Source organism: Melanotaenia boesemani, chromosome 2 (assembly GCF_017639745.1).
Source record: "Melanotaenia boesemani isolate fMelBoe1 chromosome 2, fMelBoe1.pri, whole genome shotgun sequence".
Lineage (NCBI taxonomy): Eukaryota > Metazoa > Chordata > Actinopteri > Atheriniformes > Melanotaeniidae > Melanotaenia > Melanotaenia boesemani.
In genome coordinates this window covers 3,940,997-3,955,528 of record NC_055683.1, presented here as the reverse complement: position 1 = coordinate 3,955,528, position 14,532 = coordinate 3,940,997, and the positions used below count along the sequence as shown (strand labels likewise).

General features: G+C 46.3%; 1 protein-coding gene across 2 annotated transcripts; it reads left to right on the top strand.

Moving 5' to 3' along the window:
• Window positions 1-14: 14 nt before the first annotated feature.
• On the top strand, window positions 15-13,179 carry aldh3b1 (aldehyde dehydrogenase 3 family, member B1). Of its 2 annotated transcripts, none has more exons than XM_041970810.1 (10): window positions 15-202; window positions 787-956; window positions 1,185-1,295; window positions 4,162-4,282; window positions 5,796-5,881; window positions 5,987-6,068; window positions 6,148-6,540; window positions 8,912-9,078; window positions 9,156-9,255; window positions 12,809-13,179. In XM_041970810.1, the coding sequence occupies exons 2-10, from the start codon at window positions 795-797 to the stop codon at window positions 12,994-12,996; spliced, it is 1,410 nt and encodes a 469-aa protein (XP_041826744.1). In that variant the 5' UTR covers window positions 15-202; window positions 787-794; the 3' UTR covers window positions 12,997-13,179. The 2 variants fall into 2 exon arrangements, with proteins under 2 accessions (XP_041826744.1, XP_041826753.1); XM_041970819.1 differs by having other exon boundaries at window positions 84-272.
• Window positions 13,180-14,532: the final 1,353 nt, after the last annotated feature.

Sequence of the window (14,532 nt, the reverse complement as noted above, 5' to 3'; positions counted from 1 at the left end):
TGGGAGGAAGAAGCCGGTTCGGTCTAATCCAACTCCCGTCAACATGCCCGGTCTGGTTAGTCTCACCTGACCAGTTTGGACTCGTTTTTCCAGCTCGACCAGAGACTTCCATCCCAGACTGGCAGAGAGGAAGCGGGATCAGGACCCGGAAACGAAGAGCGAAGTGTGTTGGAGCCCAGAGAGGAGACGGATTCGGCAACAGGTACCAGAGATCCGGGGTTCTGGGTCAAGGCAGGGTTCGGTGGGACGGGTTCGGATCCACAGAGAGAGGGGTTTGTGGTGTGAAGAGTCCTGAACGCGGAAGAAACTAGACTGTCTGAGAAATCCTCCGAGTCCAAACAAGCTCAGTTTTAAGCAATCAGCTGATGAGCGCGTGCTGTTGTCTGGCTGACTGTTTAACTGTCTGGCGCGCGAGCCTCGGGATGATTTAATTAGTTTCCAGACTCAGGAAAACCGTACGGGAATGTGATTTTATCTGTAGTGTTTGGTCGTGATTGAGTCACGTGATCCTTCAAGTTAAAGTTTGAAAAATTCCCCGCGTGCTTTTCCAGATGTTTTTTTTTTTACATACATTTAAAGAATATTTCCCGGGAAGCATGCTTGTCTTTAGCTAAGTCACCGAGGCCGGCACCGGGGATACCGAGGCTAGTACCTAAGTTGGTACCGGGGATACCGAAGCGGGTAACGGGGATGCTGTCTTAAACATGTCATTCCAGTAACCTTATTGTAAACTTTGTGTTATCTTAGTATATTTCTAAAATCCACATCCGGGTCTCTGTGGTCCAGGTGAGGATATGGATCCCCAAAAAGAGGTGGTGGACCGGCTACGGTCAGCCTTCCGGTCCGGAGTCACACTTCCAGTAGAGTTCCGGAGATCCCAGCTGAAGCAGCTCATGTCCATGATGAGAGACAACGAGGAGCAGATTATAGATGCTCTGCACCAAGACCTGGCCAAGGTAAAGATCACGTGTCCGACATGCACAGATACACGAATAATAGCACACGGATGGAATTACAGAACAGAAGCCAGAGGGTTGTCGTTGTCTTCCTGATCATGTTACAACACCTCTGATTGGATGGAGAACTGGTTCACTAACTTGAACTGATCTTTGATGTGTTCAGTGTACAGTACAGATGTCAGGAAATCCTAACGTCCTTTTCTGGTTTCTCTTACTGAACATCAGCCAAAGTTTGAGACCATCCTGGCTGAGATTGAAATAATAACCAACGAGCTGCATCATGCCATCTCCAACATCAGCAGCTGGATGCAGCCGGAGTACGCAGCCACAAACCTGGTGGGTCTAACAGTTTATCATCTTTTTATTTAATTTTTATGTTACATAGTTGATTCTGTGGAGTGAGAAAAATGTCACCATGAAATAACATAAATAGAGCATTGTCATGAACCCTTAAAACCCCTCTAGATCTCCCCACATCCCTGAGGTCTATGTATTCCATCCTCCTCAGTGTCTCAGGAATGGTAGTGTGCAGCTCTGTGGGGTAAACTGTGATGGATAGTTACCCTTTAGGTGATCTACGGAAGTTTTCCAGGTATTTCTATCCCGTCCAGGAGGTTTACAATGCAGCCACTAAATGTAGTTTTATTCAGAGACTCTTATCTGGTAAATCCACAATGATCCGTGATAACAGGATTATTTATCAACGGCTACAAACATGAAATAAGTAGAGAAATAATTTAATATTTTTTTACAAAATAAATTTATTTCCCATTTTTATCAGCTACTGACATTTAAACCATCCATCCATCCATCCATTTTCTGCCGTTTATCCGGAGTCAGGTCATGGGGGCAGCTGTCTAAGCAGGGAAAGCCAGACTTCCCTCTCACCGGCCATATTCACCAGCTCACCTGGGGGAATCCTGAGGCGTTCCCAGGCTAGCTGAAAGATGTAGTCCGTCCAGCGTGTCCTGGGTCTTCCCTGGGGCCTCCTCCCGGTGGAACGTGCCCAGAACACCTCACCAGGGAGGCGTCCAGGAGGCATCCTGACCAGATCCCCGAGCCACCTCATCTGGCTCCTCTGGATGCAGAGGAGCAGCGACTCTACTTTGAGCCCCTCCCGGATCACCGAGCTTCTCACCTTATCTCTAAGGGAGAGCCCGGCCACCCTGCAGAAAAAACTCATTTCAGCCGCTTGTATTCGCGATCTTGTTCTTTCAGTCACTACCCACAGCTTGTGACCATAGGTGAGGGTAGGAACGTAGATCGTCTGGTAAATCGAGAGCTTTGCCTTTTGGCTCAGCTCCTTCTTCACCACGACAGACCGATGCAGAGTCCGCATCACTGCAGACTCGGCACCGATCCGCCTGTCGATCTCCCGCTCCATCCTTCCCTCACTTGTGAACAAGACCCCGAGATACTTGAACTCCTCCACTTGGGGCAGGACCTCATTCCTGACCCAGAGAAAACACTTCACGCTTTTCCAGCTGAGGACCATCGTTTTGGAGGTGCTGTTAGAGCTGAAGATTGCGGCCCGATGAAGCCAACAGAACCACATCATCTGCAGAGACCCAATCCTGAGGCCACCGAACCGAATCCCCTCAACACCTCGGCTGCACCTAGAAGTTCTGTCTATAAAAGTTATGAACAGTATCAGAGACAAAGGGCAGCCTTGGCTAAGTCTAACCCTCACTGGAAATGATTCTGATTTACTGCCGGTGATGCGGACCAAGCTCTGACACCGGTCGTACAGGGACCGGACAGCTCGTACAAGTGGGTCTGGCACTCCATGCTCCCGGAGTACCTCCCACAAGAGTCCCTGGGGGACACAGTCGAACACCAAGTCTTAGCACATGTAGACTGGTTGCGCAAACTCCCATGCCCCCTCCAAGACCCTGAAGAGGGTGTAGAGCTGGTCCACTGTTCCACGACTGGGACAAAAGCCACACTGCTCCTCTTCAATCCAAGGTTCAACTGTCCGATGGAATCTCCTCTCCAGCTTCCCTGAATAGACCTTACCAGGGAGGCTGAGGAGTGTGATCCCTCTCTGTAGTTGGAGCACACCCTCCATTCCCTCTTTTTGAAGAGGGGGACCACCACCCCAGTCTGCCAGTCCAGGGGAACTGTCCATGGGATCCTGCAGAGGCGTGTCAACCAAGACAGCCCTACAGCATCCAGAGCCTTGATGAACTCTGGGCGGACCTCATCCACCCCTGGGGCCCTGCCACCGAGGAGCTTTTCAACCCCCTCAGTGACCTCAGCCCCAAAGATGGGAGAGCCAACACCAGGGTCCCCCAACAGGGCGGGATTGAGGAGGTCTTCAAAGTATTCCCTCCACCGACCCACAATGCCTTGAATCGAGGTCAACAGCCTTCTTCGCTTTTAACAAGAGTCTATTAACCACTTCATCAGCTTACAGACTGTCTTACACGTTGAGGCGGCATAGTTGGCTTCACCAACGGTAAAACAACCATAGAGCTCTGCCATCCACTTGTTTATTCACAAATATTGACCACATTAAAAAAAAGACCAACATACTTCCTGTCTGAGCATGAGAATGGGAGGCTGACTACAGAATCAAGTTTTGGTCAAATAACCGTTATTTCTCTGGACTCAAATTAATTCAAACATCCTCACAGACACAGGATGTGTCTTTTACGTTGGCAGTTTAGCTTTAAAGCTCTGCAAGATGCTTCTCTGGACAGGACTGAGGGCATTTTTATCTATTGTCAATGTGAGCAGAGTTACCGCCAGCACGTCGGGTCTTAAATACCACCTACCATGCAGCACACAGCTGATTCGGAGAGCCCTCATTCTACTCTAAGGACAGACCAGGATGGAGCTACAGCAGAGCCGTCCCGATTATCCTGCAGGGAGCAACCTTTGAACAGCTGATCTTGATAAACTACAGAAGTTGGAAATGGTGCTAGAGCCCTGCAGGATATTTCTTCCTGTTTATGTGTTTGTTTCTAAATGAAGGCGATGCTGTCAGACATGGTATGAGAGGAGTATTGACAATTGAAGTAGTTATTAATAGTTAGTTATTTAATAGTTGGGCTTATTTCTAATTTTAATAAATTGACACTTTCAATTATCTACTCAATGCTGTATTCACATTTTTTAATTGTGGCACTTTTCTCCCTCCATAGGTTCATCACCTGAAATGTCAGGTACACTGAGATTCATGTCCTGTCTTGTTTTTCAGGCCACAAAGTTTGATGATTGTTCCATTCGGAGGGAACCTTTAGGAGTAGTTCTGATTATTGGGCCGTGGAATTACCCCCTACAGCTGCTGATACTGCCCATGGTCGGGGCCATCGCTGCAGGTATCTGTAGTTTTTTGTATGTAATGTTGGATAAGATCAGACAGGATAAGCTTTAGTTGTCACATGTACAATTATACATTGAACAATGCAGACTGAAATGCTTTTTTTTTTTTTTTTTACCTGCTACTAGTGAGAAAATAACCACACAGAATAAAGGTATTCATGAAAGATATAAAGTATTATATATATATATAGCCTTGGAGTAGAGTAACCTTGGAAATTGTTAAGCTGGATTTATACTAGCGCAGTGTCTACGTAAGGTCAGGTACGGCTCTGCGGATGCTCGACTAGCACCTCTTCCAGACCTGATGTGAACTTCTGCTTGCAGCGCGGTTACGTGGAAGTCCTCCCTTGTGATTGGTCGGTTTGTGAATACGTGTTTCTTGAGTGCAAGAGCATATTTCCCTAGTGTCAGCTGCACCAACCCTACCGTACGCAGATGCCACGCAAGTATAAATCCAGCTTAAGTATTAACTGTGATAAATCACCATTCGTGACTATGTCTAAAATATACCTGTTTTTACTGTACTGCATCAACAGAAAGAGCAAGCCAAAACTTAGAAATATTTCATCTTAAATGACCTTCACTTGGGATTTTCGTCACATTTTTACATCCAACGATCACTTTAGTTTTAAAAATTTGTTAAATATTTCATAAAGTCAAGACTCTAAAAAAGGTCTCATTTGTGTCCCCATTTCCTGATCAGTATCCCCACCCGGGCCCCGATCAGAACTTTTCTAGACTCGCCCCTGCATAACTGAACTATAAACCCTGTCTACCACCACCAGCCAGCTACTGTGATAGTGAAGCGTCCTGCTGTGATTTATATCTCAGCCCGTCATGTTCTAGAAAGCAGGTGGAGATGATCTGAGCTTTGTGACATGGTGCATTATCCTGCTGGAAGTAGCATCAGAAGATGCTCCACTGTGGTCATAAAAGGGTGGACATGGTCAGCAACAATACTCAGGTAGGCTGTGCTGGTTAAACCAGCACCAGCCTGAAGCGTTGATCCAAGGCAGGATGGATCCATGTTTTCATGATGTTTTCACCAAATTCTGAGCCGAGCATCTGAATGTGGAGCTGAAATAGAGACTCATCAGACCAGCGACGTTTCTCCATCTTCTATTGTCCAGTGTTGGTGAGTGTGTGTCAATTGTAGCCTCGGTTTCCTGTTCTTAGCTGGCAGGAGGCACCCGGTGTGTCTTCTGCTACATCCTGGTCCAGACAACTGCTCTGGATGTTTTCTCTTCTTCAGACCATTCTCTGGAAACCCTGGAGATGGTTGTAGGTGAAAATCCCTCCAGAGCTGAATGAGACTGACAGAAATATTCTGTTTATTATTACAGAGATTTTATGAACAGACTTTTAGTTCTGTCTAAATGTTGGGTCATACGATGCTTGTCTCCTGACAAATGAAAATATTAACACAGAATTGTTGAAGTTTCGATGATATATGGTTTCAAACTTGAAGAAATGCTTCCAGCTTGATGTCCTCTTAATGTGTCTGACCAGGAAACTGTGTGGTCATCAAACCTTCAGAGGTCAGCCCGGCCACCGACAGTCTGGTTGCTGAGCTCATCCCAAAGTACCTGTCCCAGGTAACGCCAGTGATTTGGTTTCTACTCCTGTAGCCTGCTGACTTCTCTGAGTGTTGGGATGAGTGTGTTCAGCAGACATCACAACTTCAGGTGGTGCTTCCACAGGACTGTTATGCAGTGATTCGTGGTGGAGCAGAGGAGACCAAGGCCCTCCTGGAGATCAGGTTTGACCACATCTTCTACACAGGTAAGAGCCCATCTAGTGATGGACGGACTGACAGAGGTCCTGCCGTCCTTCCTGTTTGACCGTCTTCTCTGTCCTGCAGGATCTCAGGCTGTGGCCCGGACCGTGGTGCAGGCGGCCTCAGTCCACCTGACCCCAGTGACGTTGGAGCTGGGTGGGAAGTGTCCCTGCCTCATATACGGTCACGTGAACATAGCCATTGCTGCTCGCCGCCTGGTCTGGTCCAAGTTCTTTAATGCCGGCCAGAGCTGCGTGGCCCCGGACTACGTGGTGTGCTCCACGGCTACCAGAGACGCCCTGCTGCCGTTAATCCGCCAGGTTCTGGAGGACTTCTACAGCACCGAGCCACAGAAGAGTCCTGACCTGGCCCGCATCGTGTCGCCCCGACACTGGACCCGACTGATGGGACTGCTGGGAAAGACCAGAGGAAAGGTTGTAGTGGGAGGAGAGTCCAACCAGGAGGACAAGTACATCGGTGAGTCAGTGGACATCATGTCAGCTGATATGATGAAGACATGATGGATTTAACACTTAAATTGTTCATCAATGAGTGAGATGTTAAACCACTGCAGTTCCTATGAGGTCTGATGTGTTCGAAGGTTTGTTAATTCACTTTAAATTAGAAAAATCATCTTAATCTGCCTTCTGCAGATGCATTAGTAGAACAATCCTGCCAGCTTCAGAGTTCTGTTGGTCAGAGAGCCCTGAATTTTGTTTTAAATTCCCCAAAACTGAAATAAATTCAGTATAAAGAGGAGGCGGGATTCCAGTAGAGTTTATATGCAGGTCATCTGTTTGAAGAAGTTTCCATGTTGGAACAAAAAGAAAAAAAAATCCTTATACTCGTTCCAAACGCTGTTCTATAGAAATGTCCTCGTCTATTGGTTTTCCATCAGAGTCAGGTCTCAGTGTAAAATGTAAATAAAACAAGACTTTAGTGATTTATAAATCTCATAAAGCCACATTTTATTCCCAGTAGAAAATAAAGTAGTTCCAGGGTGATCTTCAGCACGGTGGAAAAAGTAGTTCCAGGGTGATGTTCAGCATGGTGTAAAAAGTAGTTCCAGGGTGATGTTCAGCACGGTGGAAAAAGTAGTTCCAGGGTGATGTTCAGCATGGTGGAAAAAGTAGTTCCAGGGTGATGTTCAGCATGGTGTAAAAAGTAGTTCCAGGGTGATGTTCAGCACGGTGGAAAAAGTAGTTCCAGGGTGATGTTCAGCATGGTGTAAAAAGTAGTTCCAGGTTGATGTTCAGCACGGTGTAAAAAGTAGTTCCAGGGTGATGTTCAGCATGGTGTAAAAAGTAGTTCCAGGGTGATGTTCAGCACGGTGTAAAAAGTAGTTCCAGGGTGATGTTCAGCACGGTGTAAAAAGTAGTTCCAGGGTGATGTTCAGCACGGTGTAAAAAGTAGTTCCAGGGTGATGTTCAGCATGGTGTAAAAAGTAGTTCCAGGTTGATGTTCAGCACGGTGTAAAAAGTAGTTCCAGGTTGATGTTCAGCATGGTGTAAAAAGTAGTTCCAGGTTGATGTTCAGCACGGTGTAAAAAGTAGTTCCAGGTTGATGTTCAGCACGGTGTAAAAAGTAGTTCCAGGGTGATGTTCAGCATGGTGTAAAAAGTAGTTCCAGGGTGATGTTCAGCACGGTGTAAAAAGTAGTTCCAGGGTGATGTTCAGCACGGTGTAAAAAGTAGTTCCAGGGTGGTTCAGCATCGTCTTGCTGAAATCTGCAAGGCCTTCCCTGAAAGAGATGTTGTCTGGATGGGAGCAGATGTTGCTCTAAAACCTCCATGTACTTTTCAGCATTGATGGAGCTTCACAGATGTGGAAGCTGCCCACTCCATAGGCACTAATGCAGCCCCATCCCATCAGAGATGCAGCTTTTCACCTGTCCACTGATAACAAGCTGGATGCTCCCTCTCCTCTTTAGTCTGCAGGACACGCCGCCCATGCTTTCCACAAACTAGTTCACATCTTCATCCAGGTTTCCTCTTTGCCTCAGACCATTTTAAATGAGCTTTGGTCCAGAGAAAACGGCGCTGGTTCTGGATCCTGTTCACATCTGGCTTCTTCTCTGCATGATGGAGCTTTAACCTGCATTTGTAGGTTTCAGGGTGAACTGTGTTTATAGACAGTGGTTTCTGGAAGTCATCCTGAGTCCATGCAGTGGTTTCCAGTAGAGAATCATGTCTGCTTTTAATGCAGAAGATCACCAGCATCCAGCCTTGTCCCATGCACACAGAGATTCCTCCTGATTCTCTGATGATATTCTACACTGTAGATGGTGGATATTCAAATTCTGAGAAACATTTTTCTGAAATTGTTCCATAGTTTTAGATCAGTTTTTCTCAGATTGGTGAACCTCTGTCCATCTTTCCATCTGAGAGACTCTGCCTCTCTAAAATGCTCCTTTTATACCCAGTCATGTTACTGGCCTGTTGCCAGGTAACCTGATTAATCATCAAAAGCTCCTCCAGGTGTTTCTGGTTTGTACCAGTTACTTTTCCAGCCTTTTGATGCTCCTGTTCCAACTTTTTCCAGACGTGTTTCTCCATCAGATTCACTATTGTAACACCCCTATTACTACAGAGCTATCCACTTAGGTTAAATTCCACCAAATGTTAAGGAACCTAAATGATTGGGCCAAAGGTTCGACTACTTACAGGAGAAGTGAAGCGAATGAGACTCATACACAGGTTTAAATTTGTGAAATTCCTGGGTTGTATATTTTTTAACAGAAAATTAGAAAATTTGCAAAAAGAAAAAAAAGAAGGACAAAAAAATGTTTCAAGTCAAAATCAAAGTCTGTGTTTAGTTTAAATTTTCTCCTGTCTTCATTATCTGTGTAGCTCCCACAGTAGTGGTGGACGTGGCTGAGGATGATGCCCTGATGAAAGAGGAGATCTTCGGCCCCCTCCTGCCCATCCTCACCGCAGAGTCTGTTGAGAAAGGCATCGAGCTGGTGAACAGAAAAGAAAAGCCTCTGGCTCTCTACGTGTTCTCTGATGAATCCTCGGTAAGGACTCAGACTCCGCTGGTCAGAACTTGGGGATATGTTCAGTGTTTCAGTGACGCTGTCCTTCCTTCATGAAGGTGGTGAAGACAGTGATGGAGAAGACCAGCAGCGGAGGATTCTGTGCCAACGATGGAATCATCCACATGACTCTTCCTAGTCTGCCATTTGGAGGTGTCGGTAGGTGTTTCCCACTGCTGACACCAGCTCAGACAGAAGTTAAGGACACCGTTCACTGCTGTCACAAAACAACTTCCAAAAACCACATTTTCCCAAGTTTTGATAGAAAACTGATTTCAGGCAGGCTTGCTGAACAGCATTAGGTCTGGATAATCTTGGACCCTCAGAGCAGAACTACACTTCTACAGACTTGGACCGTCACAGCACTTCCTTGCAGACTAAAGATATTCCAACCTGTCTGTCAGCCTCATCCCAGACCAGTTTAATGTGTGCTCGATAATATGACTGACTGCAACCACTTTTAACATCTTCATCAAGAGGTCTACTTTTCCTGGCTCCTGACATACCCAAACTAAATGAAGTATATCTTTAAGACAACAAGGGTTGTATGTATGAGCTTGGTCTCTAGAGAAAGTGTATGAATCATGACGTGTTAATTTGTCAGAGTGAATTCACCTGGAAAACAGTAGAAAATGTAAATGTTATCTCCTCCTAAAAGAAAACCACATTAATTTCTGTGGAAACCAGAGAATAAAGTAGTTACAGGAATGAGTAAAGTAATCATAAGAATTCTGGTCCAGGAGGCATCCTAACCAGATGCCCGAGCCACCTCATCTGGCTCCTCTCGATGTGGAGGAGCAGCGGCTCTACTCCGAGCCCCTCGTGGATCACCGAGCTTCTAACCTAAGGGAGAGCCCAGCCACCCTGCAGAGAAAACTCATTTTGGTCACTTGTATTTGTGATCTTGTTCTTTCGGTCACTACCCACAGCTCGTGACCATAAGAGAGGGTGGGAACGTAGATCGACCGGTAAATCGAGAGCTTTGCCTTTTGGCTCAGCTCCTTCTTCACCAAGACAGACCGATGCAAAGTCTGCATCACTGCAGACGCGGCACCGATCCGCCTGTCGTTCTCCCGCTCCATCCTTCCCTCACTCGTCCCCGAGTTCAAGAACCCGAGATACTTGAATTTCTCCACTTGGGGCAGGACCTCATTCCTGACCCAGAGAAAACACTGCACCCTTTTCCAGCTGAGGACCATGGTTTTGGATTTGGAGGTGCTGCGAGTGCTGAAGATTGTGGCCCGATGAAGCCAACAGAGCCACTTCACCTGCAAAGAACAGAGACCCAATCCTGAGGCCACCAGACCGGATCCCCTCAACACCTCGGCTGCACATAGAAGTTCTGTCCATAAAAGTTATGAAAAGTATCAGAGACAAAGGGCAGCCTTGGCTAAGTCTAACCCTTACTGGAAATGATTCTGATTTACTGCCGGTGATGCAGCCCAAGCTCTGACACCGGTCGTACAGGGACCGGACAGCTCATACAAGTGGGTCCGGCACTCCATGCTCCCGGAGTACCTCCCACAAGAGTCCCTGGGGGACACAGTCGAACACAAAGTCCTCAAAGCACATGTAGACTGGTTGCGCAAACTCCCATGCCCCCTCCAAGACCCTGAAGAGGGTGTAGAGCTGGTCCACTGTTCCATGACTGGGACAAAAACCACACTGCTCCTCCTCAATCCAAGGTTCAACTGTCCGATGAAAACTCCTCTCCAGCACCCCTGAATAGACCTTACCAGGGAGGCTGAGGAGTGTGATCCCCCAGTAGTTCGAGCACACCCTCCGGTCCCCCTTTTTGAAGAGGGGGACCACAGTCAGTCAGTCCAGGGGAACTGTCCCTGATGTCCACGCGATGCTGCAGAGGCGTGTCAACCAAGACAGCCCTACAGTTGACCAGAATCTCCTCAAAGCTGTCCAGAAGTCATTCTTAATGGCCTCTCCAAACTCCTCCCATGCCCGAGTTTTTGCCTTAGCTACCACCAAAGCCACGTTCCGCTTAGCCTGCCGATACCCATCAACTTCCTCCGGATCCCCACATGCCAAAAAGGCCTGATATGACTTCTTCTTCAGCTTGGTGACATCTCTTACTGCTGGTGTCCACCAACAAGTACGGGGTTTTCCACAGTGACAGGCACCAACGACCTTACAGCCACAGCTCCAGTTGGCTGCATCAACAATAGAGGCAAAGACCACAGCCCACTCGGACTCAATGTCCCCCACCTCACCAAGGACATGGTTGAAGGTCTGCCAGAGATGGGAGTTGAAACTCTTTCTGACAGGGGACTCTGCCAGACGTTTCAAGCAGACCTTCACAACATGTTTGGGTCTTCCAGGCCTGACCGGCATCCTCCACCACCATCTGAGCCAACTTACCACCAGGTGGTGATCAGTTGAAAGCTCCGCCCCTCTCTCCATTCGGGTGTCCAAGACCTGCGGCCGCAAGTCCGACGATACGACTACAAAGTCGATTATCGAACTGCAGCCCAGAGTGTTCTGGTGCTATGTGGAAACTTATACCTGAACAAGGTGTTCGTTACGGACAATCCATGATGACCACAGAAGTCCAATAACAAAAACCACTCAGATTTAGATCAGGGGAGCTGTTCCTCACAATCATGCCCCTCCAGGTCTCGCTGTCATTGCCCACGTGAGCATTGAAGTCCCCCAGCAGAATGAGGGAGTCCCCGGAAGGAATGCACTCCTAGGAATGAGTAAAGTAGTCCTAGGAATTACTAAAGTAATGTCTGATGCGGAACTGGGTTACACTTTACTGGTTTTAGATGCATAAAGATGGAAGTTTGTAGCATCTGCAGAGCAACAAGGAACATGTGAGCAACAAGTGAGTCGGATTCAGGGTTTACACGTAGGGTTTATTCAACCTCCAACCTCAGAGCTCGTATTTGGAGCCTCTATGAGACTGGGTGGAGAAGGAGGACTGAACTGGACCAGAGTGGTGAAACAGCTCTGGATGAAGCGGGAACCTGAGTAGAGGCAATGTTCTGAGTGAAAACAGAGGGGGAAAAAATAAATCAGAATTCATACCATATACCACCCTGGTTAGATCAGCTTCATCCAACATGATCTGGTCTTTATTTCAGTTCAACTGTGTTTATTGCCAATTCACAAGTAATCATTTCAATTCAATCCAATTCATTGTAGTCCAGTTATAATTAAAGCAGACTCACATAGTCGAATTTTTACTATTACTGTGTTCATATAAACCAGTTCATAACAATAATGACCTTCCTAAGCAAACCAATGGATTGGATCAAATCTTTGAGCCACCCTGAGCTGCAAAAGGAGACAGTGGAGAAGAAAACCTCCAGGAACGGCCGTCTTCCTGGACCAGTTGGGGGTGAGAGGAGAGGAAAGAGGGTTTACTGAACTGATTGTTGACCCTGAACCTGTTCTTGTTGACCAGTCTTCCACCTACAGACTTGCAGAGTGCACTGGTGTCATGTGACGTGTCTGCATCTTCTGGGGATGTATGAATGAAAAAATAGAATTCCTCCACTTTAAAAAAGACCTTTACTGAAATATGATGACACAGTGTGTGAGATAAAATCAGCTGGTAAGGTTGTCATGTGACATTAGACGTTTTGCTGTTGATCATCCTCAGTAGGAATCTGATCTGTCTTCTCCTACCTGGAGGTTACAGCCTCCCATTCTGTTACTTCCTGTCTGATTGGCTGATTGTTGCTCGTCCGTCCAGGAGCCAGCGGTTGGGGCAGCTACCACGGGCGCTGGGGCTTCGAGGCGTTCAGCCACCGGAAGTCCTGCATGCTGCGTGGGTGGGCTTTGGAGAGACTCAACGGCCTGCGATATCCACCCTACACTGAGAACAAGCTGACGTGGCTGCGCTGGACCACCTCTCCCAATGCTAGCTGCTCAATGATGTGAATCCAGGCGGGGAATGTGTGTCAGTGTGTGTGTTTTACTGTTTTCCTCTGGTCTGAAAGTGACCTCTACATCTGAGAAAGTTTACTGTTGTTTTCCTCATCCAGCTGTAAGGTGTGAAGGTGTGTCCATAAACCACGAGTGTGTCCATAAACCACGAGTTTGTGAAGAATAAACACTTTTATAAAGAAGCGCTGAAGTCATTGTTGTCCATCTGTTGTTGGAAGGTTACAGTCTTATTTTCCGACTATCGGAGCAGACCTGTCCCTCCATGTCTAACATCTTGCTGGACCTCCTTCAGCTTTGATTTCCATCCAGAGTTAAACCAACATGTCTGGTTTGGTTCAGGTCTGGATTCTGGTTCTGATCCATCCCAGTTAGAGTCTGGTGGATCCTCACACTGTCTTCTGAGAAGGCAATTTATTTGAAAAAGGCAGCAAAAAAATAGCGAACATCACAATAATATCTTAAATTACATTAAAACGATTAAAAGCTTTAAAAAATTAAAAAGTTACCATGTAGATTTCATGCATAGACATATGAGAAAAGAAATATTTTTAACCTGGAGTTAAAAGTGTCTACATTTGGTGAAAATTTCATCTCCACTGGCAGCAGAACAGCGTAATGCAGCTTCTCCACGTCTGGTCTGGACTCTGACCTGGACTCTGACCTGGACTCTGGTCTGGACTAGTTGACCAGAGTCTTTGGATCTAAGAGCTCTGCTAGGTTTATATTCTCTGAACATATCACAGATGTATTCTGGGCCTAAACCGTTCTGGGATGTAAACCATCAGAAGGGTTTAAAATCTATTCTGTGACTGACTGGAAACCAGTATAAACTAGAAACCAGTATAAACTGGAAACCAGTATAAACTAGAAACCAGTATAAACCAATAACCAGTATAAACTGGAAACCAGTATAAACTAGAAACCAGTATAAACCAATAACCAGTATAAACTGGAAACCAGTATAAACTAGAAACCAGTATAAACCAATAACCAGTATAAACTGGAAGCCAGTGTAAAGATTTCAAAACTGGTGTGATGTGTTCAGATCTCTTAGTCCTGGTTAAAACTCCAGCAGCAGCGTTCTGGATGATCTGCAGATGTTTAATGCTCTTTTTAGGAAGTCCTGTTAAAGACCAGTACAGTAATCCAGTCTACTGGAGATGAATGCATGGATGAGTTTTTCTTGGTCTTTCTGGGAGACTAAACTTTTAATTCTGTTGATGTTTCTGAGTTGGTAAAAAGCTTCTTAGTGAAGCTTTGATGTGGCTGCTGAAAGTCAGATCTGAGTCTATCAACACTCCAAGGTTACCAACTCAGTCGGTGGTTTTAAGAGCCCGAGTCTCCAGGTGTTTACCACTGCTGACCCTCTTCTCTTTGCTACCAAACAGAATAATCTCAGTTTGTCTTAATTTAATTGTAGAAAATTCTCCAGGTGTTTATTTGCTCCAGACACTGACAATTTTGCCCCATAAAATGGGTCTTTTTCTGTGTGGAAACATTTATACACATTACAAGGTGAGTAAACCATTA